We start from the raw sequence: 24,920 nt of genomic DNA, 5'->3' as shown, positions 1-24,920 counted from the left end.
AACTCAAACCGGCCTCTAATGGCAAATCATGTTTAAAGCGCATAAACACCAAGCAAACAATTCAGACACGTTCACAACATCAAAACAAACATGAATATGCAATCAATTCTCAATATAAATGCATGAATCCTTCAGATCGAACAAGTTTTCGAAAGGACCTACCTGAGTTAAATGGAGAGATTTCTGGGGGTGTTGGTGTCGCGCGATGATCCAGACACACTCAGGGAACTCCAAGGAAGCTTTTGCACCTTTCAGATTGGGTTGAGATGCCCTAATTCTCTGAAACCGCCCTTGAGTTTTTTGAGGATTTTTGTGTTCTTGCAAGTTCTCTTCTCTGCAGATTTTCGACCCCTGATTCGATCCCTTATGCTCCTTACTTATACTAGAGTGGATTAGGTTAAAAAAGAGAGCCCACAACTCAATGAATCCAATCTTGCCATATTTGAATATTTGATTTAGTTTCTTGAATCTTAAGCTACTATTTTGGTCTAAATTTGTGTCAATCTTTCTCCTTTAACTTATGCACGAAAATTAAATGTATTTGGTCATAAATATTGATTAAAAAAAATGATCAAAACAAATTTCCTACCAAATATTTGATTTTTCATTTAATTAAATCATTAAAAACTAATTTTAAATGAAATAAAATTATGTAAAATCAAATAAAATGATATAATTCATGGCATATGTTTTGGATAGATTGTGGACCAAGTTTGAGTCATAGAATGTGGGCCCATTTGCAAGAGTTCCTATTTTTGCCTTCTTATTTCACATTTTAGTCCCTCAAAATCACCTAACTTTGATCGAGCATATCTCCTTCAATTTTTAAGCTATGAGGGAGTTCCAATACTTTTTTAGAAACCTCATGAGGTCCTCTACAAGCCACTTTAGAACATATTTTTCATCTGAAGCTTTCATCTTGATCATATCCTCTTTGGGAAAAAACTGCTTTTGAAGGATGCCTGAAAATGACCTGTAATCTTTTGCCTTGTATCTCTTAAATGAAGCATTTTTGGCCTTGGCTTGTGAGACACAAAGTTGTAGAGGATCCAATTTCCTTCAAAATAGGCTTTGAGTGGAGAATTTCTGATGTTCCATGTGAAAGTTATGCCCAGTCAAAGTTGGGTTGACTTTCCCCTAAGAAACCCTAATTTGAACCTTTCTATATTTGTTCATCTCTGAGTTTCTATTAATGGAATCATGATCAAGCTTTGATCAAATGATGGATATACATCCCCATACTTGTTGTGTGACCAATGGTTAGAAGTTTGGACCATGCCTTGACTTTGGATTTGAACCAGTTGATTGTAGATCTTGAGATTGTTCGAGCAGATGACCTTTGGAATAGTGCCTTGACTTTTGCCATGGATTTAGATTAGATTACTATAAACCATACATCCTTGATTAGGAGCCTTATCTCATTGACCCCTCTTAGGGGAACCTCAAACCCTAGCCTTAGGAGGCTTTTGACTAGGGGTGTTGCTTGAATGGATCCCTAGTCTTTGAATCTTTGTAAGTGAAGTAGATGGGGCAAATTTTGGGGTATGACAAAGCTGTCCACATATTTGCATAGGACCGAATAGGACTCTGCGTCTTGCTCATCCAGGTCCCCATCCTCCCAAACATAATGTTTAGGGGGAGACGAGAAGTGACCTTTCCACCAGAAAAACGGGAACCTCGTACAGAATTCCCTTGCTACCTGCCCGTCCTCACCCCTCACTAACTCCCCGTCGGCGTCACGAAGGACTACGGAATCCGACACGTCGTAGTAAGCCGCCGGGCTGAGCGGACGAACGACAAAGTATCGATCCTTGAAGCCTTTCACAGAGTCAGTGTACATCCCGAAGAGCTTCCGCTCGGCGTTCTTGAACGAGACCCAACCATATCGCCCGTCTGCCGCCTGTCTTTGAACACGAAAGCACCGGCCGAACAATGCGGTCGTGGCACCAATACCCAAATAATCACAGACAATCTCGAATGCTCGCATAAAAGCAAAAGCATTGGGATGCAATTGGGACGGCGCCAGGTTTAGAAACGCCATCATCGATTTCTGAAAGTCGGAGAAAGGCAGTCGGAAGCCGAGCTCCTTAAACACGTACTCATACATCGCAAAGCCATCCCCGTCGAACCGAGAGCATATGCGCTCATCCTAAGACGGGCACGTCACTTGGTAATTCGGCGCTTCGCCCTCTCTCAAAACCTCGATTTCTGTAAAGACCCCATCTAGAGACTCAGTATATCGGGAAGTAACCGTTAAGGCTTCCTCGGCTATCCAGTCGGCCGCAACCGTGCATTCATAACTAAACAAGGGCATTGGGGAGACCCCTCCCTCGGCATCCGGGCCGGAAGAATCAACGTGGTCGTCGTCAGCCAGAGAGGGTGCATTTTGATCCTCGACGATCTCGACGTCTGAACTTGTGGCCGTTGAGGCATCCGACTCGCTACTCCACGACGAATCAGATCCCGAGCCGGACTCCGAGCTAGCGCTCGAATCAGTTTCACCTGCACGCAGAAGGGAGAAAGTGAATTCGACAGTTCATCAAATCCACCCTTCCACCGTAATGCAAGCGAAAGGGTAGAGCAGGAGCGGCGAAGCCCCCGGCTAAACCCCCATCGAGGAAAGACGCCCGTCAGCCGAGGACTCGCGAAATGACGCAACATGACAACGAAAAATCATCCGAACAAGCACGGTGGCCCAACGCCACATCATCTGGTCCACCGACCCATACTAACCCCCAGGCATCGCCTGGATAACCCGAGGGGGAAACAACGATCGCTCTCGTTGATTCCAGCCTACGTCTACGACGACGACCGCGAAAATAAAGCGCACAAACCCTACGGAAAAGAATAAGGCAACGAAGAGGGAAGCGAACTTACATGAAGACATGATGACGATGACCGGATGAGCTTCTCGGTATGGTGAACAATCTGGAAGAGTATCTTCCGAGGAACGTTTGTCTGATGCCGAGCAGATAAACAGAGAGAGTGAAACTTCCAAATGAGAGGATTCGCCCCCTTTTATAGGGAAAGGGCTCGGAAGGCGAAGCGTCGCTTCTCCTGACAAGCGCCGCCTCCTAGACCCTAGGCCATCATTACCTATGCCACGTCAGCGCGTGTCTCCCACGCGCGACGTTTCGTCTCTCCACAGGCTGCTTCTCCGAGCACATCTGGTTGACGAGGAGCCATCTCATCGAGCATCTCCCCGGTCCAAGCATCAGGTAAAGTCACAGCTTCTTGACCAGAAAACTCCGACTTGGGGGGCTCCTGTTCTGGACTGGGCCAAGGTCAGGCCCACTATGACTTTCGGCCCGATAAACTTCAGAGGCCCACGTTCCTCTACGACCCTCCTACGCAGATAGGGTGCCCACCTTAGACATGCTCGGCTGCCCTATATCCCCGAGCATATAACACCGACATACTCGGCACTGACGACCCCGCAAACACCTTCGCTGCCGAGGACCCTGCTCCGCGCAGGGTTCCTTCATATTCAACCCTCCGAACAACTCGGATTCCACGTGGCTCCTGAAAGACCGCGTCTCCCTGGAACTTCGGAGCGGTTAACCAGGACAGAGGGCATACACGCACCTCCGATATTTCCGCTCAGGAAACCTGGCAGTCTCCTAGTTGGGCTTGGGATCCAACCCAATAGCGAGATCATGGCCCAACGCTGGGGGCTATATATACCCTCTTTGACTAGAGGGTCAGGTATTCAATCCTTACTCACTCTTAGCTAGTACTTGCGCTCCTTTGCTCGTCAACTTACTTTGGCATTGGAGTACCTTGCAGGTACACCCCCCCTCCTCCTTCCTAGAAGATCCAGTCCGAGCAGCCTACGACGATTCTTCTGATCAGGTACGATCAAAAACAATGGTCAAATTTCACTTTAGGAATACAAGCGAACTCAAGTGCACTCAAATACCCTAAAAAAGAGCACCATGCCCTAACGTGGGAGCCTAAGACCACATGCTTGAAAGTCGGCGAAATATTTCAATAATGAGAAATGCATTTAATGCACTTGTCCCCTTACTTTTGCAACTGCCTCATGACCTTCCCGCTTCTCCTTATAGTCAACTTTAATGATGTAAAGTCGACATCGATTTCAAAAGACTTCCCGGCTGATGAAACACCCGACAAGTCTTAGGGCGACTATTTTGTGTCGGTTAAAGGTCCAATATAGGTAGAACCCAGAGTTAAGTCCAATGATGTAAAGTCCATCATTGATCATATATAATTGATACATATGTGACATAAGGTACATTTTCTGATCTCATACATATCCACCTCCACGCTGTCATATTGGAGATTCATTCCACCACACCATAAACTTATCATCACCAATCAATTACAATTCTAATTTCAATACGGAATAATTACTATTCACTATCTTTACTTCTACTAAAAAAAATAGATTGACTTATTTATCTTTTTGTCGCATATAGCTAAAAGAGTAGCAAAATACTACTTCCTCTGTTCCTTTTTAAGTGTCATTTTAGGAAAAAGCTCTTCAACCAAGATAGTGGATTATTAGAGTTAATTTTCCTATCATACCCTTCATTATTTTTTTCTTTCCAAATAAATTCATTCATACACTCTCTTTTTCCAATAACTAATTGAAAAATGTGAGGTAGATTTATTGAGAAAATAAGGGTATAACTGTAAAATCATAACATTAAATTATAAAATGACACTTAAATAGGAAAAAAAAATTCTTCTAAAACGACACTTAAAAAGAAACAGAGGGAGTACTTTAAATGCATTAATTATACTAGTTTGTACTAAATGTTCAAAGGCTGCATCTATATTTGTTTATTATTGCATCAATTTGTTTTTTTTTCTTAATTATATTTTAATTAATATCTGTACAAATGCGCATATTTTGTTATATATGTATTGTGCATACAAAATCGATATTCATAGCTAGGTAAGAATTTTTTTAATGGTTTTTTTATTAGTTTTATAATAAAAAGAAGATTCTTTTAATGGTTTTTTATTAGTTTTATAGTAAAAAGGAATTACTGCAATGGGTGAATAAATTAATTTTTGTTCAAAATTTAATCGTTAGGGTGAATGTAGAAAGAGTGTTCTCGCTATGGCACATTTTCAAATATTTTGGCCTCTGAAGGTGGAAACTAGCAATAAGGCTAAGGTCATAAAAGAAAAAGCATGCTAATATTTGATGGATATTTAATTTTTATTTCTCATATATAGAGAAGATAATTTCATCATTAAATCTCTCTATTACAATTAAAATTTGGATTCATCACGTGAAGGAAATCTAGCCTCTTCAACTAGACCAGCCCCACTGTTTTATTCTCATCTAATGCGTCTTTATTAGGTAGGTAGACCAAAAATAATAGTAGCAGTACTGCTTTTTTTTTTTTGGCTTGTGAGCACGTGTTATGAAAACCAATATAAAAATATGGATTTTACCCTCAAAGCAATAGTTAAGCATTTAAAAAAATATATATATTTTATAAAAAATTTAATATTTTAATTTTCAAGAGATTAAATATACAGATTATCGGAATAAATTTACTATTTTTAAAGTCTTAATCATTGTCCTGAGGGCACTGGTTAGCATTTCCCTAAAAACATTTGTATTAAAGTTGTGCTTTCAGCGTCTTATCTTAGCTAATCATAAATTTTTATTTTTAGATTTCTGAACTTTTGTGTCCTAAGGGCGCAAAAAATATTTTCCGAGTTTTTTCATTCATCCTCGGACGTGCAATAAACTCATGGTTAAAAACCAAACTGTTTGGTTTGGATGATTCATGAACAAACCATATCAAAGCAGTCCATAAATTTATTATGTACTATAGAAACTCAAATAGAGAAAAGCTTAAACAAATAAACAGTCAATATCCTTCCAGCTACAGCTCATATCCTGTAAATGGAGTGTGATCTGTATCTCTGTATAACATTACAGCCTAAACCTGATCATCTATAAACTGGGTTCAAGACAAACATAGTCTCTAAAGCCCAAGAAGCCGAGGCCTAAATGGATTATTATCTAATACAAAATTTATTTCAGTTTTTATTTATAATTGAAAGGGAGATTATCTTATATATATTTTACTTCTAGTTTCTGTGTATTACTGTAAACAAAAACTAAAAGCTGAACCACAATAAATGAAGTTGAAGGGAAAGAATGCTACATACTACATAGCATTCGTTTGGCAAGTAATTAGAGTAGATAAATCAATTCTTGTGTTGCATCCTCCCACTCTCAGAACCGGCATACGGATCAACGACAACATTTATGACGGTTGGCTTCCTAGCAGAAAATGATTCTGAGAGAGCTGACTTTAGTTCATCAGGTGTCCCAACAAGGTAACCCTTTCCACCAAAAGCTTCCATCATGGTGTGGTACCCTGCATTTGGGACAAATGATGTCGGAGCAGGATCCCCTTTGTGAGGTCCATCTATCTCTTCTGGGCTTCTACGGTCACCACCATATACACCACCGTTGTTGAAAACAATCACCACCACAGCCAGTTGGTATCGAACCAATGTCTGGATAAAGATAAAGATAGAGTATCAAATTGCATGCTGGTATTCAGAAAATGTTTGCAAGAGTAAAGCATATGCAATGAGACCACAACATTGCATATGGTAAGAACCAAAAATTTATAAACTCAACCGTGACTGGTTTATACAAAATAGAAATTCTGAGTTTTTAAACAAAAAGTTCATTTGGATCATGGCTCAAATTTACATGCAAAACAACATTTTAGTTTGAAGGAGAATATATTCTCCGATTCAGACTAGAACAAGAGATATAAAACTTGTAAAGGTTCGGTCGGGGAAAAGGTAAACACCTAAAATAACAAGGTAAACTCCAGAATAACAAACTTGTTAGGAAGTTTTCATGAGGTAAAAATTCAGATATCTCATAAATCTGTATCTTATGCTGCTCACTTGGTTACAACATATAAGTTGAGAACTAGTACTAAGTTCTAACTAGCAAATATCTTTACTATCAAGAACACCAACTAAAAATCTAAGCAGAAACTTTCACAACATCAGTGATTGATTTAAAATGGAACTTGAACAAGGTTCTTATAACAACAATGAAATTGAAAAAGGATTTCAAGCAAAAAGTTCACACTTGGTTCATGGCAAAAACTTACAAGCAAAGGAACATTTTAATTTGTGAGGACAAATAAAATCTCAGTTTCAGGCTAGAACAATGGTTTGGATTGGGACGATACAGGAGTGTTACGAAAGAAGTACATGGTTTGATCCTTACTAACTTACTACTAACAACGTCCCCCTCCCCCTAACAAATTAAACACTAATATATGTCTATAAATTAAAGTTTCAAGGAAAAGATGAAGTCCTAAAATAAAATAACAAGGCTAAACTCCAGAACAATAAACTTGTTAAGGAGTTTTGATAAGGTAAAATCCACATATCACATGTATATCACATGTATATCTTATGTTACTCGCTGATTTGCAACATGGAAGTTGGGCACTAAGATTCATCACTGTTAAGTCCGAATGTCCATTGTGTATGTGCACCAAACAACTTTTTCCAATTTCAAAGACAGGAAAGCATTTATACTCACTACTACCAACTAACAAATCTTACTATCAGGAACACCAGCTAAAGTGGAACTAGGGATTTTGCAGCATCGTACCATAGCTTATGTCTCTCAAGTATCACCGGATAAACCCATTTATCTAATAGAAATTACCACAAACAAGCATGATTCTAAAACAATAGTAATATAAAACAATGGAGTATCTAATAGAGATCACAAAATATATACCTCAACTTCCATGGCACTAAATCCATATCCAGAATCCCCTTCAACCGCAACAACAAGGCGATCAGGATAAGCAACAGCGGCAGCAATGCAATAACCCAGACCAACTCCCATAGTCCCCCAAGTGCCAGCATCCAACCTAGTCCTTGGCTCCTTCTGAACCAATACAGCTCGACCGACATCCATGGTATTAGCGCCTTCAGAAACCACCACAGGAGCAGGACTTCCACCCCATTCCAAAATAGCATCTCTAATAATCTTCATAGGCGTAAGAAAGTTAAACGGCACAACTTCTTTCGCCAATTGAGCCTCCATCTTAGAAGCATTCTCCTTTGATTTTTTTGAAATAGCATCCACCCATGGATGAGTGTTCCCCAAGCAAAACGGATCATCCTTAATCTCTTTGTTTAGAGTCTCCAAAACTTGTTTAGCATCTCCAACTAAACCTACAAACGGTTTTCTTAGCTCAATCTCTTCGCTACTCACATCCACCAATACAAACTTCACACCCTCCGACCACTTCGGAGATTCCCCAAAATGAAGAAGCCAATTCAGCCTCGCCCCAATAACAACCGCCACGTCACATTTCCCGATGGCGAGCGACCTAGCAGCGGTGGCAGCCAAGCGATGATCATCCGGCAACAAACCTTTCCCCATTGGAGTTGGAAGAAACGGAATTCCCGTAGTTTCCACCAGTTTCTTCAACTGATCTTCTGCTTTCGCATAAGCTGCTCCTTTCCCAACCACAATCAATGGCCTCTCAGCATTCCTCAGAAGCGAAACAACTTGACCTATTTTCGAAGCATCAACTTTCGTGGTACGATTCTCCTTGTTTTTCTCTGCTAGCGCTTTTGCTTCGGTCAAGAGCTTTTCAGCTTCGGATGGTGAAACCTTCTGATGCAATACATCGGTGGGAAGATCCAAGTAGCAACCACCGGGTCGACCCGAAGCAGCGTGGTCGAGAACCTGCGCGACGCAATTAGGGATTTCGGAGATATGTTTGGCTTTCACAGCGAATTTTGTGAAAGGCTTAACCGCTTCGATCTGATCAAGCTCTTGAAAATCGCCACGACCGCAATCGTTCTGGTTACAAGAGCCAGAGATCATGACGGTAGGCCAGGTATTGATGGCAGCGTTTGATAAACCAGCAAGACCGTGGACGCAACCGGGACCGGAGACGGTAAGGAAAACGCCGGGACGGGAGGTTAGGTAACCATAAGCAGAAGCGGCGTAACCGGCGGATTGTTCGTTGTGGAAGGCAATGAAGCGGATGCCAAGAGAGACGGCGCGTGTGGCGAGTGAGGTAACGGGGATTCCGACGACGCCGAACATGTGGTGGACGCCGAATTGAGCGAGAGATTTCGCCGCGAGGACATTACCGTCAATTTGTTGTTGTTCCCCCATAGAATAGAATCGAATCTGAATTGAAGGTTGAAGAAGAGTTACTTTTTATGTGTTCACAGAAATGAGATGTGAATAAAATATGAAATCTGCAAATGAATATAATTAGTAAGTTCTAAAAAATGGATGGAGTATAATATTGGAAGTTGATGTGAGTGAGAAGAGTATTTATATTGAAATGAATGAAGAAAGAGAAGAAGCAAAATTGGACTCTACATGCTTATTCTTTGGATTCATTTATGTATTATTATTGCCTAATCTAATTATACTGTGTCTTCTCCTATTAGGACCCCACTGACTCACAGCCTCCACCGGGTAAGAATAAGATTAACAATCTTAGTCATCAATTGGAGCTGTTCCATTTTCGTACCTTGGGCTTCCAATTGGAGCAAATCCTAATCGGAAAGATTCTTGGAACCATGTGATTAATATTGTGAAATCAAGGCTAAGCAAGTGGAAGAACAAAAATTTGTCCATTGGTGGTCGGGTTGTATTATTAAAATCTGTCCTGTCTGCAATTCCGGTTTACTACCTCTCCTTTTTCAAGGCTCCTTCAGGTATTATCTCAAAACTTGAGTCTATTTTTTCACAGTTTCTTTGGGGGGGCAGCGAGGATGAGAGGAAAATTTCTTGGGTTAAATGGGAGCTGGTGTGTAGACCGATTGAAAACGGTGGTCTGGGGATTAGGAACCTTAGGAAGTTCAATTCCGCTTTATTGGGAAAATGGGAGTGGAAAGTGATTAACGAGAGGAATGGGATTTGGTTTGATGCACTAGCTAATAGGTACGGTATATGTAACGGTGTCTTAAGTCCGAGTTTAAATGGTGCGTCAATCTGGTGGAGAGATATCCGTAATCTGGATATAGGTAGGTGGGCAACAGCCAGGGAATATTCGGTGAAAGAGGTGTACAAAAGCTTGGAGCAGGAAGATCATCAAGCGCGTAGTCTTCCATGGTGCAAAATATGGATCAAGGCGATACCATCAAACGTATCGTGTTTGGTGTGGAGAGTGCTACAAAACAGAATCCCTACCAAAGATAATCTACTCAAAAGGGGAGTGTTATCTAACAGCCAACTAGGCTGCGCCGGGGAGTGCGGGAGAGAGGAATCGGTATCTCATTTATTTTTTGAGTGTCCTAAAATTGCAGGTTTGTGGATGCTCATGTGCAACTGGCTAGGAGTGACTACAAATCTACATAATGAAGGATGGCAACACCTTGTACAGTTTGAAGGACTTCTCGGATCACATAGAAACTTAATTATGAAAATGAGAGTTCTTTGGGCTGCTTGTGTGTGGTGCATTTGGAGAGGCAGGAATAACAAAGTGTTTCGTCGCGAGGAAATACAAATGGAAAAATTGTTTGAAGAGTCGAAGATTACGGCGTGGAGATGGCTCAAAATCAAATCAAAGTATATAGCAGATGATATAGCCGCGTGGTGCAAAAATCCTAAGGCGTGTTTTGGCATAATTGACGAATGAGTAATTTGGTGTGTTCTGAGCTGTAGTGGCTGTCGGCATCGGGTGTCGAATTCTGATTTGCAGCCGTACGTCTTTCTTAAATATACCGATTTCTGTCAAGACAGAATTTTTCAGCAGCCTGAATTTTGTCAAGTCAGCCCTTGGATCCAGATGGCGAGGTCGTTCCTGGGTGTGGAGTGCAGTGGATGTGCATAGGATGCTGTCGTGTGCTATATGTCCAGGAGCTCATACGTGTCTCGAGGTTTTGTTATCGTAGTTTCGGTGTCGGGTAATTATGGGCCTTTTCTGTTTTATGTATTTCCTTCAATATCCAATTTGTGGGTGGTTATTGCTGTTAGTATCAGTTGTAGTTGCAGGTTGAAGGTCAATTGTAAAATATGGTACAGGAGAGTGGGACTCCTACTGTCATGATCATTTGGACTAGGGCCTTGTGTGTATTTGGCATCTCTTATGCCTCTGTTTTTTTAATATATTGCTTTTGCTCTTTCAAAAAAAAAAAAAAAAAAACAATCTTAGTCATCACTTATCAGCTGGCAAGTGGCAACCGCTGCCACTCCCCTTCTTCCTACCAAAATGTTTACCTCAACATTATTTTTCAATAAATCATCAATCTATCAAATTAGACTCTCAACCGTGACTATTTATTCTAGTTAATCCCTTAATTATACGATAAAAAAATAAATGTTTCATAAATTAAATGACTTACCCTGAGCTTAATACTAAGCTTAGTAAACTAAATAAATATAATTTGTAAGGAAGTTTGGTAGATAGCTGTGCTTAGACATAATCATATTTATATGTATATGTAAAAGTGCATTTTCAAACATACGACATCTCACTTATTTATTTATCTCATTTATTTATTTTTATGAGATGAATTTTTAACCACTAAATTAATAAAAAAAATGAATGTTTTATAAATACAAATTCTTAATTTTTTAAAGACAAAATATCATTTTTATCCTTTATTTTTATCTTAAAGTTCATTTTGGTCTTTTAATTTTTAAAAAGGCAAATGTAATCTCTTATGCCTTCAAACAGTGTTATTTAAGTCTTTTTTTGTCCAATTTTTATATATGGCGTCTCTTTCTGCACGCGTGACATCCAATGTGGTATTTGCACGCATGACAAAATTCATGACATCCAATGTGGTATTTGTTCGTACGTGTGGTATTTGACGTGGCATATGTTCATTATCATGGTCAATAAAGTTTCAAGAAAAATTATAAATTTTTTCATTAAGGTCGGATTTGAACATATGGCATATGTTTTTGTACGGATGGTATCTCATGTGGTATTTGCACGCAGCATCCGATGTGGAATTTGCATGCGTGGTAAAATTTGTGGTATCCGATGGAGTATTTATTCGTATGTGTGGTATCTGACGTGACATATGTTCATTATCAAGGTCAATTAAATTTTAAGAAAAATTTCAAAAAATTTCCTTTAGGTCGGATTTGAACCAAGGGCGTTGGTTTTTGCATGCGTGACATCCAATATGGTATTTGCACAAAATTTGGCATCCGATAAGGTATTTATTCGTACGCGTGGTATCTGACGTGGCATATGTTTATTACTAAGGTCAATAAAATTTCAAGCAAAATTCTAAAATGTTTCCTTGAAGCTGAATTTGAACCAATGTCATCATGATTGCTAGAAAACATGGTGAACCACTAGGTCACTTTGCTCTTGATTTATTAATTTACAAATCATACATGTATTTACATTTCTGTTGTCCATGTGAAATCAAAAAGCATGTTTGTAAATTGAGACACCCACCATGAAAATCATATTAAAAGAAAATTAAATATAGCAGGCATATTGAATGTAACACCCCTGATTCTCAATTAATAATTTAATTAGATTTGTAAATGTTTTATTTTATTTATTTTGGTGATAAAATACTTGATGTGATTTGATTGATGTTTGTGGGATTTTATTGAGATTTATGAGAATTGTTATTTAAGTGAAATAATAACAAAAATAAAAAAGATTTATGAGAGATTTGGTGGAAATTGGAACTTATAGAAATATAGGGTAAAGTGGTGGTAATTAGAAATGAGTTGGGGGCTAAGGTATGATTATTAAATTTGAAAATTAGATTTATTATTAAAAAGGGATTAGTGAAGCTTATCTATGTCAGTACTTGAATTGAGAATTAGAAGAGATACCTTTTGTGATAAAGAGAAAGAACAAGAGTTAGAGAATCAAGGAGAAGCCATAGTTAGAGCTTGAATTGCTACTGGATAATTAAGGCAAGGGGAGAATTACTTTAATATTGGTGTCAAATGCATGAAGGGTAAAGATGGATCCTCAACCTCTTCTAGATTTTTCATCTTTTACTAGTGTTGATGTTTATGTGTTCTTAAAGAAGAAAATTGATGATGAATCTATTGTGTGATTGATGTTGTTAATATGAAATTCGTGCATTGTTTTACTACTGATTTTTTGCGTGCCACGTGTAAAAAGTTCATCGTCTTTGGGTGAATTGATTTTGATGAGGACAAAACATGATCACGGAAAAAGAGATCAAAGAAAAAAAATATTCTAATCTTCTGTCATGGAATTCAAGAATGTGTTCAACTGATTAAGATTCTTGTTGCAATTAAATTTTTGTTTATATTTTAAGTGCTCAAGTCTCATTTCATGTCCAACCTTTCTTTAGGGTTTTAGAAATCTTTTAATCATGGTTTCATTCAAGAAATTTTTGGAAAATAGAAGAAAAAATGTCTCTTTAAAGAATGGCAATGGATTGTCATCTTGCCACAATCAATTGTATAGAATTTTTGTGAAGCTTCAATGGATTGTCATATAGCCATAATCGATTGTCTTGATCTTACTAATTGGATGATTCCAATTTATTGCCTTGTTTCCTACAATCGACTGGATAAGTTTTATTTTTGCCTATTTCGTTCCCCACAATCAATTTTTGTCATAGTTAAATATTCAATATTTTTATATGTTGGAGAAACCACACAATTGATTATCAAAATAGCCACAATCAATTGTCACTTACTTCAATTTGAAAAATCTCCATCTAATTGATACTTATTCAATTGGTTCTTTTCATGAAACTATTTCATAACATTACATGAATTTCTAAGAGGTAACATTTTATAATAAAATATCATTTTATTTTATTTTTCAAAAACACATATTTCCTGGAAAATATTTTAGTGTGTTCATAATTTTTAGTAGAAAACTTTTTATGCATAACTTTCACATCCTGCAAAAGTTTCTAAGTCACTGAGCACTTGAATATATTAGTGATTATAAGTTGTTACAAGAAAGGGAATAACATAATTTTCACAATACCAAAAAAGCAATAAATCTCTCAAAGTTATTAAAGTCTGCTACATAGTCTACATGTACAAAAATTATCTGTTTATTGTAATTTTTCAATAAATTGAGTGGTGATTTTTATTTGTAAGAAAGTGATTTTATTTTCTACAGAAGTTTACAAATAGGAAGGGTTATATTTATGTTTGTTGGAAAGTTCCTTTGAACTAGGATCATTCAAAGTCCACCATGGTTGTTGGTGTGTTGTAAAATGAAGGAAGTGGTGTGTTTCTTTGTTATTGTTAGAAGATTGTAAGAGAAGTCTTGCGGTAAGGTTTGTACAAAGATTTGAAAATAGTGAAAATTTCTCACGAGGTTTGAGGGAACTAGACGTACCCTTGATTAGAAAGAAAGAAGAACTAGTATATATTTGTGTGTTATTCACTTTTACATCATTTTATTTTCTGTCATGGTTGTTGGTGTGTTGTAAAATGAAGGAAGTGGTGTGTTTCTTTGTTATTGTTAGAAGATTGTAAGAGAAGTCTTGCGGTAAGGTTTGTACAAAGATCTGAAAATAGTGAAAATTTCTCACGAGGTTTGAGGGAACTAGACGTACCCTTGATTAGAAAGAAAGAAGAACTAGTATATATTTGTGTGTTATTCACTTTTACATCATTTTATTTTCTGTCAACTTTATCATATCTCTATTAACCAGAAAATAAACCAATAAATGTGCCACAAAATTCAAAAATTGCCATTAATAAAAAAAACTCGGATAATTTCATAAAACCTAATCCACCTTCGTTTTAGGTTGCACACTTAATACTTACACCTAGGTATGTTCAAATAGATTTTATTGTTATTCATGTTTAAGGTTTTTGGGGTGATGACATGTTGTCAAATTTGAAATAAATTGATGATTTAAACAATGAAATAGAGGTTAATTTATGCTATAAACATCGTATGATATAGATGTAATATTTTCTATTCGGTTTGGGTGATTAGGGATCAAATTGGAGCTTTGATATGGCTCTAATGGTGGAATCGCGTTCTCTTTTTTTTGCAGGTCTAGACACTTTTTCTTAGCAAGGAGGATCTTGCTTAGCGAATTTTCACTTAGCGAAGGATAGTCTCGCTTAGCGAGACGATCAAAGTGGTTGATGATTCTAGTTTGAGACTCTCGCTTAACGAGTTATGGCTTCGCTTAGTAAGAGCCTGCCTAGCGAGTTGTAGAATGCTTAGTGAGCAATGGTAGTGGCAAGATGATGTTTCATTGTTGTTTCGATGTGTTTGATGAGTTAGTTTGTCAAGATAGAATGATGATGAGTTAAAAAAGATTTGTTATGTTTGTATAATTATACGATGAGTTTATAATTATGTGTGGTTGATGATTAGATGCGTAGTTCGTAGAGAGAAATATTGTGATTTGTCTTATGCGTTGTCGTGCATCGTTTGAAGTGGAACTAGTGGTGTCGTTGCACATGTATGTTGTTTTCAAATGTCACGCATCATGTGTTATGTTGAGAAGTGACGATTCGTTGATTCAGAAGTGGGAATTGTTGATGCTTTTAGGCTCGAAGAGGAACCAGGTTTGAAGTGGAACCGCAATGAGTGAATAAATGTCAATAACATAACTCTGATGTCCACAAATTGGTACCACATGCATTGAGACAAGATGTTGTTCGCATTGTATACATAAACACATTGTGATAAAGTGTGTGATTGATTATTGTTTCATAAATTAAAGGGTTAAATATGTTTGTGTTCCTCTTAAATATTTCATATTTCACCTTTAAAAAAATTCTTCAAAGAATGATCCTCCTAAAATTTTTCATCTGCACTTTTAGTCCCTTTTGCTAAAACGGTCACTAATTCAATCGCTAAGTAGTAAATCGTCGCTAAAACCGTTACTAATCAGATCGCAAACTTGTAAAAAAAACGTCTCTAAATTGCATGAGGGACCAAAAGTATGGATGAAAAAAATTTAGGAGTGTCATTATTTGAAGAAGGTTTTTTTAGGGACTAAAAATGAAATATAAGATATATAAGAGGACCACAAACATATTTAACCCTAAATTAAATGACTTATATTTTGAGCTTAAAACTAACCTTGATAAATTAAATAAATATAATTTATCTGGTTAAGCCAACTTAATTGGTATTTATGAGAGATGTCAAATGCAAAAGCGCAAATTCAAACGCACAACACCCCACTTATTCATTTTTAAGAATCGAAATTACAACCACGAAACTAATAGATAAATAAATAAATAAATAAATAAAATTTAGTATGTTTTTTATTGTATGAACTAACTAGTAAAATAAAAGTTTATGTTCTAGACTGGGTCGAGGAGCTGCACAACGTGTTATGGGATTACAGAACGAAGCCCCATTTCACTACCGGAGAGGCCCCTTTCATACTGACATACGGAACCAAGGCAGTAATCCCCATTGAGATCAGAGAATCTTCTCGTCGGACCGAATCTCCCCTCGAAGAGGAATTGAACGACAAAGCCATGAGGGAGGAACTGGATATGGTCGAGGAAATTCGATCGAAAGCGTCTCTCTGCAAAACCAAAATAAAACAGCAAATAACTTTGCACCACAATGTGAAGGTCATAAAGCGCGAGTTTGAGATCGGCTCACTAGTCTTACGTAGAAACATGAAAGACACACGCGAAGGCAAACTCGTATCCAACTGGGAAGGCCCATATCGAGTATGCGATAAAACGAACAACAGGGCATACTACCTTAAAAACCTACTCGGGAAAAAACTTTCTCGACCCTGGAACACCGAAAAACTCAGACAATACCATAGCTAACCAGCAAGCCATTTTCCTGCCAGCCCTTTGTCGACAAGGATGCGCGACCGGATAAGGAAACATGTCATGGTACGAACGCGTACCTCTCAGTGACAACGAAGGTCGAACTCTCGCTCACACGAGTAACATTTTGGCCTGACGGGGAAGTCTACACCTAGCTTTACCGTCGTAGTACCTGTTCGGCAGAACACCCAGCTAACAATGGAAACATTCACACCACGAGCACTTGGCCCCGATCGTGGTATCGAGCTCGTCATTTGCATAAACTCGATCTGGTTTTCTTGACTTGTTCCCCGCACAATCGGATGACATATTAACGGTCGAGAAACCATGAATCTTAACATATATCGAGTGTGCGACACTTATAAAAATTTAGCATACACCAAACATGCACAAATTTTAGGAAATACTTAAAGCATTCATAGTGAATCATAAAAAGCAAAAACAATTATATAAAATCCGGCCACGACGGACACGCAGGCCCCCAAAAGATAACGGGCCTAACCTTATGTCCTAAACAAAATTAAAAGTGGCGCACAGGCCGAATCCATACGGACACACAGGTCCAAACAAAACAAAAAATTACTCTTCTCCGTCCATCTCCAGAGAATCCGGGATCAACTTCCCGTAAACAATCTTCGCTGCCAAAATGATACCCTTAGAATTCAACTCAAGATTCAAAACCTTAAGCTGAGTCACAAAAAGAATGAAACCCGCTTAACCCATCTTGAAACAATCGAGCCTTAGGGCCTCAATCTTTCCGACCAGATCGGCCCGAGTCTTCAAACCCTTCACATCCTCGGACTCATCATCGATAAGCGCCCACTCAGCCCTCAGGTCCTCCAGCTCTTTCTTTTCCTCCTCCCACTCACTGGCCCTGCGTGTCAACTCCTCGCTCTTCTTCTTCAATTTGTCCTTGGACACCCCAAGGGCCGCCTCCAACTTCCAGACTTTGTCCCCGGCAAACAAAAAGAATCATCTCCACTTGAAATCTCAAACTCACTTACCCATCACCTAGAACCTCGCGTGTCCCAGAAGATAATTTTGCTTTTAAAATATTAGGAACAACCTTCTAAGTCTAACACTAAGGGTCCTAGACTTAACCCAAGTATCCCTTTGGAACTAAGTCTTCTGACCAGTACTAAGGAGAGATTACTTGTTATTATAAGTGTAATGAAATGTAAACATAACAAGGGGTGTGTAGAGCACGATTAATTGGTTTTTGTTATAACTATAAAAATATCTAAGTTAAACTAGCTATTGAAATATGTATGAGGAAAACAACTAAGTCCCCATTCAAATCCTTTTTACTTTTTCATGTGGTGTATCCCTTCTCGAACATTTAATCATAGCTATTTTAAAATAGTTGCCAACAATTTAATCATTAGATATCCGTCTTTGTTAGTGTCATAACCCCACTGAACATAATGAAACCACAAGAAGGTTTATCGTACATAAAACATATCATGTTACAATTGAATATTCCATATCTCTAACAATCATAAAAAATTCCATAATTTTATTTGGTTCCCGTATGTAAATCTATCTTTTGTTCTTATTTCTACCTACATATTTTCTACAAATTCCATAGATGGAAGAAAAGAATTAAGCTCAAACAAAACTAAATAATTATAAGAGGGGATTTATTTCTAAATAGCAAAACTAAGCGGGTCATATTATTCACAATATTGGAGAAAATTCATCTAGGGGAACTAGCCACTCATTCTTAAAGAAATCACGTCTATTACAAATAAAGCAAGAAAATAAAAATTACAATGATAAGAGATGGTTCCCTAATGATGGAGCTCATCTTTCATACTTCCTTACTTTATGAATATTCCTTTTATCTCATGAAATTTTGGAACCCTAATAATTAAACACATTTTACATTATATAAGAAATTGAAATCTTGACACTCCCAACCATATACGTGTTGCACTTAAGTGATTTTAATGACTTGGCAAATGGCATCGTAGAGATTGTGTCGCTACATGCTTGTTAAGCTCTCCTAATTTTCTTTACAGTAGATTAGAATAATGTTACTTTTGTTTACTAATGTCACTATCAACTATTTAGTATAATAGCTTTGTGTGATCTTCTAGTAGCACCATTATGTGTTGTTTCTCTGCAATTTTTCTCTTTCTCTTCTATTTCTCATGTGCTAGTCCTCTATTTACTCTATCACCATAACTTTCATAGTAAAATACAAAGAAATTTTTCTGATTAGGATGATTTTTACTTGGATTGATCTTTTTCACAATTCTTTGGAATCTTGATTGAAACCATCTTTTTAGAGATTATTTACTTTTTAGATTCATTCAACAATTGATGTATCTAGTCTACTAATAGACCACATACATTTATTATTCAATAAATCTAAAAAATAACTTGTCTCTTATGAATAGGATCGGAGGGAGGGCAAAAATAAAATCCATGAATAGACAAAGTGCTTAAAACACAAGAAACTAGATGTGCATATGTGTGATGCGTGAACATGTACTATTGAATTAATATTTATGGTAAAGATTGTTTAAAATTAATGTATAAATTTAAGGGTTAAATATGTTTGTGGTCCTTATAAATAATCCAATTTTCGCTTTTAATCCCTCTAAAATTCTCCTTCAAACAATGGTCCTCCTCGTAAAGTTTTTCATCCATAATTTTGGTCATTGCCGTCAACTTTCATTAATGAAAGGTGACGTGGCACACCACGTGGAAGACAGCTTGGCAAAATTATGAAAACCCTTGAAACTGCGGGGGTTTTAAACCTCCTCTAATCCTCTAAACAAAGCCAACAAATTTTAGAAACAAAGTTCTAACAGACATTTCATCAAACACCTTAGATGCACCATTTAAAATTGCAACATTATTCTCAATCACAATCAAACTGTTTCACCAACGATAACATCAGTAGCATGTTTCTAATTACTACAAAGTTTCATATTTCCAACATAAAACAGGTCTTCTTTTCCCACTAACAAAATCATAAAACACTGATTTATAAGCTATTGCTACTCCTCTCACATTGTTATCCCGTTTTCTGGGTGCAACTCTTTCTTCCTCATCATTTCCACACCCTAAATTCAAAACATGTTTCTCTCTTCTCTTCAAGGTTCTCAACTATTTCTCTCTTCATTTTCTATCTATCATTCTATTTTCCTTATTTTTCTCTTGTTTCGATAACTCACGCTCTTTGAATTCCTTTGCTAACGCATTCATACGTTGATCAGAAATTTCTTATTATACTCTACTTAATTTAGTGATGATGCTTAATAATCACTTTGTTTATCATTCACAATGCATTCACATGTTGACTATACTTAGATTATCATCCATGAACTCTGTTTAATTTTTTTCATACATATACTTGCAATTTATGTTTCCTTTTTTCTGATATATGCAGATTTTTAACCCTAATTTTCTGATCATTTTGTAACAGAGTTGCTTAGTGATTTCATATTAATCTTAGGTTTTATTAGTGTTTGGTCAAAGCCCTTTTTTTATGAATCTACAATTTCTAGTTCATTGGTGATACATGGTTTGAAATGATCATGTTTTTTAACAGGTTTATTTTAGAAGCTTGATGTTCTCGGTGTTGATTTTGAATTCAAGATAATTTTATGGGGAATGTACTCAGTCCGAAAAATACCAAGGATTGTGGGAGTGTTTCAACCAGCGATGTTTTTTTGGGTGAAGCTTGCAAGCGACAGAGATTATCGTCGACTTCTTATGAACATAACTCAAGACTGATTCCTTCTCTTCCTGGTGAGATATCACTTCAGATTCTAGCTAGGGTTCCTGATGATACATTATCGTTGGTGAAACAGTTTGACAATTTGATTATGATTGGGAATAATGTTGAATTTTAAATGGTGCATCTAAGGTGTCTGATGAAATGTATATTAGAAATTGTTCCTAAAATTTTCTGGATTTGTTTAGAGGAGGTTTAAAACCCCCGCAATTTCAAGTGTTTTCATAATTTTGCCAAGTTATCTTCCACGTGGCATGCCACGCCAGCTTCCACAAAAGATGACGGCAGGGACCAAAATTGTGGATGGAAAATTTTATGAGGACCGTTGTTTGAAGGAAAATTTTAGAGGGACTAAATGCGAAAATTGGAATATTTGTAAGGACCACAAACATATTTAACCCTAAATTTAATATATAATGTTTTGTCACCCTTTTTGTTAAAAAAATAAGTGAAGTAAAAGAGAGGTAAACATATATAAAAAATAGAAGAAAAAATTACTTCACACACATGCAATCCACAAGTTGGTGATATATAATTATTATTATTAGTTGCTTAAAATCTATAAAAACAATCAGACTATGATGCATTGAAGATCTTTGGTTGTACTTGTTTTCCACATCTGATATTGTTTAATCACCACAAGTTAGAGTTCAGAAGCACTAGATGTGTTTACTTGGGTGTCTCCCCAACATACAAAGGTCACAAATTCCTCACCATGGAAGGTAAGATCTTTATCTTTAAAGATGTGGTCTTCAATGAGCATGAGTTTCCCTTTCAATCTGGTTTCAAACTCACTGGTTGACAAACACGTTCCTACAAACATCTCAAGCATCATTACATGTCAGTCTCATTCAAATAAACGTAAATACCTCACCTGTAATTCACACCCCTAACACATCCCAACTCACTAACACAGACCAAATGACCATAAGCCCACCACTAAATATGCCTAACTATTGATATATCATATGTGTCTAAATCTCCCATCCCTACTAACATTCCTAATTCTTCTCGTGACTCACCCCCTGATATTAGGGATCCAGACTCATTATCCCTTATAACCACCAATAATGTGGGTCACAAGTCACCTACAATTGAGCAAATTTTCCATGAGGAGCCTACAAGAGACAAGTCAGGTTTCAACTCTTCCTTGTCTCACTCTTTAATAATCAAGCCTCCCCAATTCCTCTAGTGCGAAATGCCCATCCAATGATCACAAGAGCCAGACTCGGTATCTCAAAACCTAAATTGCTCATAGCTCATGATGACCCTAGTTCAGTCAAGCAAGCTGTGAAGTCAGGCTTCTCCAAAATTGTGTTTTGATGAAGACAACTTTAAAACTATCAAGACCATGCACATATATAAAAGAAGAAGGAAAAAGATGCATGAATTTGTTCAATCTTTTTTATCAAACTTTCAAGGTATATGAAATTCTTGTCATATACAATCTTAGTGCTCAAAATGAATTAATCATACATATTAAAACTAAGTAAAATATTTTTCAAAATTTCACTTAAAAAAATATGTGTTGCTAATTTATTTTATTTTTTATTTATATTAAAACTAAGTAAAATATTTTTTAAAGTTTCACTAAAAAAAATATATGTTGCTAATTTATTTTACTTTTTTTTTACTATTAAAAATAATAATTTCTTTCAATAGATTGTGAGATTATTTTTTTATAAAACTCTTCATATCTTTGTAAGACAATAGATTGGTATTGAAAAACAGTAGATTGCATGTTAAACCAGGAAAATTCTTAGGTGGACACATACCTAAGAAATTGTTTTACACACAACCAATCACAGAATTTTAATTAATTAAAAAAATAAATACTGATTTTTCTCTCTCCTTCAAATCTCAACCACCCCATGAATCCAATTAAAACCAAAATTAAAATTAAAATAAATTTTAAAAAAACTTTTTCCTATTGGTTGTGCCTAAAAATGTGGATTTAGGGTCGTGTCCATGCAAGAATTGCTCGTTAAACCAATAGGCCTTTTAATTGATTGGTTGACGTCTCTATTTGTGTTATTTTAAAAAAATATGTTAAACCAATAGATTGACTTTTTTGAAACAATAGATTGCTTTGATTTGAAAACAAAATTAATATTAAACCAATCAATAATTGTCTTGTGGAAGAAAACATATTTTATATAAAGAAAATAGATTGACGTCTAATTATTTTTTTTCGCTGTGAGTAAGCCAAACAATTGGCTTCTTGATGCAAATGATTTTGACCGCCACTGCTTGGAAATTTCGTGAACCAATGCGACGGTTTTGAATAAAACATCTTTATAATTTATTTTCATATTACGTTACGGTTTATCTTTCAAAACTATATACCAACCATTGCCATGTTTTACATAGAGTTTTGTCAACTCTATATATTGTATTTTCAAATTTATTTCTTACTCACCTTTTTCAATCAATTAAATAAAAACTCTCTGCATATTTTTTACAAATAGAAATTTCACTAAGTGATACTTTTGAGTCATATTTTTCATATCATATTCATAAAGTATCTTGAGCACTTAAGAGAGTATATTGTTCTTGAGTTTCATATTTGAAAGAGAAGAAATCTTTCATAGGATTTATATACTACAAATTTATTTATTCAAAAATTCTTGTTTGTATCACATCTTATTTTTCCAGGATTGTTGGAATTAAGATTGTGTGAAGTGTATTCCTTGTTTTCAGGATTGTTGGAAACAAGAAGTTGAAAGTGAGAGGATTGTTCTCATTTCAACTTGATAAATCCAAGAGGATTGTTCTTGGTGGTTTGGGTGTTAGAAGATTGTAGGATAAGTCTTGGGATTAGGCTTGTACAAATATCTAACAATAGTGAAATCTCTTTCGTGTTGAAAGGGGACTGGAGTACTCTCGGATTGTGAGGGGAACCAGTATACATCATTGTGTTCTTTACTTTTCTGCATTTACCGCTTTCACAAATCATAACCAGAAAAGAAAGTAATACATTTCTAAACTCTTGCACCAAACCAGAAAAATAACAATAACTTGTTTCTAAAAACCGATAAACTTTCAAAGTCCTAATTCAACCCCCCTCTTAGGTGCACTCTTAAACTTACACAAGCTTTATCTCAACCTTAGTGGTTAGATGTAATGAAAGTTGAATATGAATCCTTAATGAAGAATGACACATGAGCACTCACTACACTACCATCTCACAGGAAAACAATTGGATGTAAATGGGTATTTTAGGTGAAAGAGAATCTTGTTGGTAGTGTTAACAAGTACACAACAAGGCTCGTGGCCAAAGGCTTTCATCAGCAACACGGATTTGACTTCCATGAGACCTTTTCTCTAGTCATCAAGCCCATGAATACTCATGTTATCTTGACTTTAGATCTCACTTTCAAGTGGGATATTCAACAAGTAGATGTCAATAACACATTTCTCAATGGAGACTTATAGGAAGAAGTTTTCATGGACCAACCACCAAGATTTTCTGGCTCAAATGATTCGCTTCTTTGCAAACTCAAAAAGGAAATATATGGTTTCAACCAGGCCCCACACACATGGTATGAAAAATTGCATCATGCCTTAATTAGGTTTGACATCACCATTGGAATCTCACTAGACATAGCCTTTTCAGTCAACAAAGCCTGCTAATTCATGGCATCACCATTGGAATCTCATTAGTCTACAATAAAGCGCATTTTACGTTAATTGAGTGGCACAGCAACACTTGGACTTCTGCTTGCACCAGCCAAACATCTTTCGAAGTTCTCCCTTCGTGCGCATAATGAATCTGGCTAGGATAGCGATTCAAATAATAAGTGCTCGACCTCAGGTTGGTGTGTTTTCTTTGGTCCAAATCTAATGGCATGGAGCTTCAAGGAACAAGTTTTGGTCGCATGATCAACCACAAAAGATGAGTATCGTGCTTTAGTTCACATAACTACTGAATTACTATGGTTCCAATCACTCTTATCTGAGCTCAAAATTGAGCATTTAGTTCCTACACTACTGTGTGACAACATAATTGCAATTGTGTTGGCTCACAATTCAATTTTGCATGCACGCACCAAACATATAGAGCTGAACATTCATTTTATTTGTTGAGAAAAGGTAGTGGACAATCAATTGCAAATTTATCATATCCCTACACATGCTCAGATATCTGATGCATTAACAAAACCTCTATCAACTGCCATGTTTTAGATTTTCGTGACAAGCTTAAAGTGTCTTTGTTCGATCCACCATGAGCCTGCGGAGGCGTATTAGAGGAAGGTCATGTCATGCATATCTGTATGATAAGCATGCATGACCATGCTCTCCTATATCCATGTACTCATAACTATTTTGATAGAAGGAATAACTAACTACAAAGTTAGTTACAACAAACCCTTAAGTGTAATAGTTATATACAGTTGTGTGAACTCTCTTGAGATG

The 24,920-nt window shown here is 36.7% G+C and overlaps 1 protein-coding gene across 1 annotated transcript; it reads right to left on the bottom strand.

Annotated features, from left to right (window-relative positions):
- Positions 1-5,783: 5,783 nt before the first annotated feature.
- On the bottom strand, positions 5,784-9,409 carry LOC131652686 (2-hydroxyacyl-CoA lyase). The gene is made up of 2 exons (XM_058922627.1): positions 7,775-9,409; positions 5,784-6,513 (listed from the first exon to the last, which is right to left on the bottom strand). The coding sequence occupies exons 1-2, from the start codon at positions 9,173-9,175 to the stop codon at positions 6,199-6,201; spliced, it is 1,716 nt and encodes a 571-aa protein (XP_058778610.1). The 5' UTR covers positions 9,176-9,409; the 3' UTR covers positions 5,784-6,198.
- Between the last annotated feature and the right edge of the window lie 15,511 nt (positions 9,410-24,920).

Source organism: Vicia villosa, linkage group LG2, assembly GCF_029867415.1.
Source record: "Vicia villosa cultivar HV-30 ecotype Madison, WI linkage group LG2, Vvil1.0, whole genome shotgun sequence".
Classification (NCBI taxonomy): Eukaryota; Viridiplantae; Streptophyta; class Magnoliopsida; order Fabales; family Fabaceae; genus Vicia; species Vicia villosa.
This window is presented reverse-complemented; position numbering and strand designations above follow the sequence as displayed.

Bases quoted from the DNA above. Each gene is read 5' to 3' on its own strand.
- LOC131652686 (XM_058922627.1), bottom strand. From the start codon at position 9,175: ATGGGGGAACAACAACAAATTGACGGTAATGTCCTCGCGGCGAAATCT. The intron at 6,514-7,774 runs GTATATATTTTG...ATCTTTATCCAG, and splicing joins TTAGTGCCATGGAAGTTGAG to ACATTGGTTCGATACCAACT.